General features: G+C 53.0%; 1 protein-coding gene across 1 annotated transcript in view; it reads left to right on the top strand.

Annotated features, from left to right (window-relative positions):
- Positions 1 to 3,249, top strand: part of DEAF1 (DEAF1 transcription factor) — a 75,440-nt gene that overhangs the window by 29,335 nt on the left and 42,856 nt on the right. The window contains exons 8-10 of the mRNA XM_011930140.1: positions 382 to 508; positions 1,615 to 1,743; positions 2,307 to 2,435. Of these exons, the coding sequence (XP_011785530.1) occupies positions 382 to 508; positions 1,615 to 1,743; positions 2,307 to 2,435 (385 nt within the window). The remainder of the gene's footprint in view (positions 1 to 381; positions 509 to 1,614; positions 1,744 to 2,306; positions 2,436 to 3,249) is intronic.

Below are 3,249 nucleotides of genomic sequence, written 5' to 3'. Positions count from 1 at the left end.
ACCTGAGGTCGGGAGTTTGAGATCAGCCTGACCAACATGGAGAAACCCCGTCTCTACTAAAAATACAAAAATTAGCCGGGCGTGGTGGTGCGTGCCTGTAATCCCAGCTACTCAGGAGGCTGAGGCAGGGGAATCATTTGAACCCAGGAGGCAGAGGTTGCAGTGAGCCAAGATCGCACCGCTGCACTCCAGCGTGGGCAACTAGAGTGAAACTCCGTCTAAAAAAAAAAAGAGGTGGGATTTTTAGGGGTGCTTACCATCTTAATGTGGTCTCACCATGTGGCTCACACACCCCGCGGTGCCCCCACGTAAGGAGGAGTTGCAAGCGCAGCATAGCTTTTGCACACACCAACGCGGTGGCCTGTCTCCTTTCTCCCCCAGAGTGGCCCAGTCAGGCTTTTTGTGCCTTACAAAAGGCGCAAGAAGGAGAACGAGCTGCCCACAACTCCCGTGAAGAAGGACTCCCCCAAGAACATCACGTTGCTTCCAGCCACCGCGGCCACCACCTGTGAGTCTGAGAAAACGTGGCTCTGGTTCACTGAGGGGACCTGAGTGCATCGCCTTCTCTCGTCACCACTCCCACGGCCACGTGGGATTCTCATTTCTGAAGCACATCGCGTGGCCGGAGGGATGTCAGCAACTTCATGCTGCTTTGCAGTGTGGCCCCTGGGTGGGGAGGGCTGTCCCAGTGCCCAGCTCTGTCTTGCTTCCCTGGGATCTGGGCGCTGTCGGCTGTTTCCCAGTGTCAGTCAGCACAGCCGAGTGCCCAGCACACGCTCGGGGGACGTTTCCTGACAAGGGTGTCCTTGGTGAGGGATTCTCAGTGCGCTGGATGAGGGCTGCACAGAACTCTGTGGCCGGGCTGCAGGGCAGCATCAGGATCCAGGCTCACTGCAGCCTTGACCTCTTAGTCTCAGGCACTCCTCCCACTTCAGACTCCCAAGTAGCTGGGACCACAGGCACGTGCCACCATGCCCAGCTAATGTTTTTATTTTTTTGTACAGACAGGATTTAAACGGGGAGAGGTAGCAATAGGAGAAAATGTCTTTGTAACAGGCTTTTGTTAACTAATGTAAGTCTGGGTTTTTGCTTTTATAGAGCAAGGTCTTTCTAAAACACCCCGTCGGCTCCTTCTCGAGGCCCTGGGCGGTGGGTGCGGGAAGAGTCCCACAGCAGCAGAGTCTCAAGATCTGTCGCCAGGATGTTTTTTTGAGCTGGAGGGGCAGCCTTGCTGTGGGACATGGCTGCTTTTTACCTTCAGCTTGGATTAAAGACTTTTTCTTAATTTGAGCCACAAAGTATTTAAAAATCATTGGAAGTTTTATTTTATGTTTGTTTTCTGGCTGGGCAGCACGTTTCCATGCTGGGGAGGACAGTTTAAACAGTGAACAACTGGTGGTGGCAAGTTGCCATCCTGGCCATCCTGGTTTTCTCCTCTGAGGTCTTCTCCAAGGTCTGGGATTTCCCGCGTGTCCTTCACATGGAAGGGTACGGTTACCATTGCCTGCACTTCAGCCCAGGCCCCCTCAAGGATTGGTGCCTGCGGGTGGCACAGGACCTGTGTGCCGTGGGTGCCATTGCCTGGCCGCGTGAAATGTGCTTCTGCCTTTCCAGTCACCGTGACCCCTTCGGGACAGATCACGACCTCGGGGGCACTGACCTTTGACCGGGCATCCACAGTAGAGGCCACTGCTGTCATATCCGAGAGTCCGGCCCAGGGTGACGTCTTCGCAGGAGCCACAGGTGAGCTGCTCCAGTGCCCGCCTGACATGTCCTCAGCATATCCTTGACCATGACATCACATCCCCAGTGCCATATTGGGCTTCGTAGGCTGCTGGGGACCTCGAGAGGGGCCTTGAACCAGGCGTTTGTTGGTGGGGACGGCGTGTGAGCCACGTCACTTGGGCGGTGCAGTGTGGGTGTGGTTGGTGTGGCAGTGGGTTACTTGTGACAGACGCCAGGGCCGGCAAAGCGGAAAATACTCCGTCTGCCAGCTTCTGCTTCTGACTACAGTTGTGCAACAGAAGTGCGGCCTAGCCGGATGTGTGCTGGAGAATATTCTAGTAGCCACACTGAGGAAAATAAAGGAAAGAGCTACAGCTGATTTTTATAATCTCTTTTATTTTAACTGATATAGCCCCAATCCTATGTCAACAATTCAGGCTTGCCGCCTTTCAGGGACTCAGGAGCCGCGTGTGGCCATAAGCTACTATGTGTACTGAATGGCGCAGCCTTAGAGTGTGATATTTAGGGTCTGCTGTGCGGACAGTCGTCCCGAGGTTCCCTGTCCCTTTTCTTGCCAACAGTCCAAGAGGCCAGCGTGCAGCCCCCATGCAGGGCCAGCCACCCTGAGCCTCACTACCCCGGCTATCAGGACAGCTGCCAGATCGCACCGTTTCCAGAAGCTGCGTTGCCAACGTCACATCCCAAAATAGGTAGGTCTGAAAGAATTCACACATGTACAGGTTATTGTCCTCAGAACTGCTTCCTATGAAAGAATTTCTAGGTGAAATGGGATTCGTTTTGGTTTGTTTTGTTGTTATTGATGCATTAGATCAGTGGCTGGCAAAGTGTGGCCTACTGCCTATGTTTGTAAATAAAGTTTTATTGACACACAGTCCACTTCCATTCATGTGTGTGCTGTGGAAGCTGCTTTTGGTACAACAGCAGGGCACACCCCTAGAAACCAATTGGCCTGTGAAGCCTGAAGTTCTTTCTGGTGAGTTTGCTGTTATCCTCTTGAAGGTAGACACCCCCAGTGGCAGGTCTTGGTCTCCCCAGAGCTGGCATGGGCATTCGGTGTCTGGTGAAAGAAAGAAAAACCAAGATTGGTACCACATGTGGCCTAAGTCTTTAAAATGATGATACACAGTAAACACATTCTAACTTTGATTTTTCATTTAACTGCACTTTGTTTTGAGATGGAGTCTCGCTCTATTGCCCAGGCTGGGGTGCAGTGGCGCAATCTTGGCTCACTGCAACCTCCGCCTGGTTCAAGCCATTCTCCTGCCTCAGCCTCCCAAGTGGCTGGGATTACAGGCGCGCACCAGCACACCTGGCTAATTTTTGTATTTTTAGTAGAGACGGGGTTTCACCGTGTTGGTCAGGCTGATCTTGAACTCCTGACCGATCTCAGGTGTTTCACCCACCTCGGCCTCCCAAAGTGCTGGGATTACCGGCGTGAGCCACTGCGCCTGGTCTCAGGATCTACTTCTTTTGGCTAATTTTTCCCTTCACCGTGGTTCCTGT

Source organism: Colobus angolensis, unplaced genomic scaffold (genome assembly GCF_000951035.1).
Source record: "Colobus angolensis palliatus isolate OR3802 unplaced genomic scaffold, Cang.pa_1.0 Scaffold84, whole genome shotgun sequence".
NCBI lineage: Eukaryota > Metazoa > Chordata > Mammalia > Primates > Cercopithecidae > Colobus > Colobus angolensis.
This window is presented reverse-complemented; position numbering and strand designations above follow the sequence as displayed.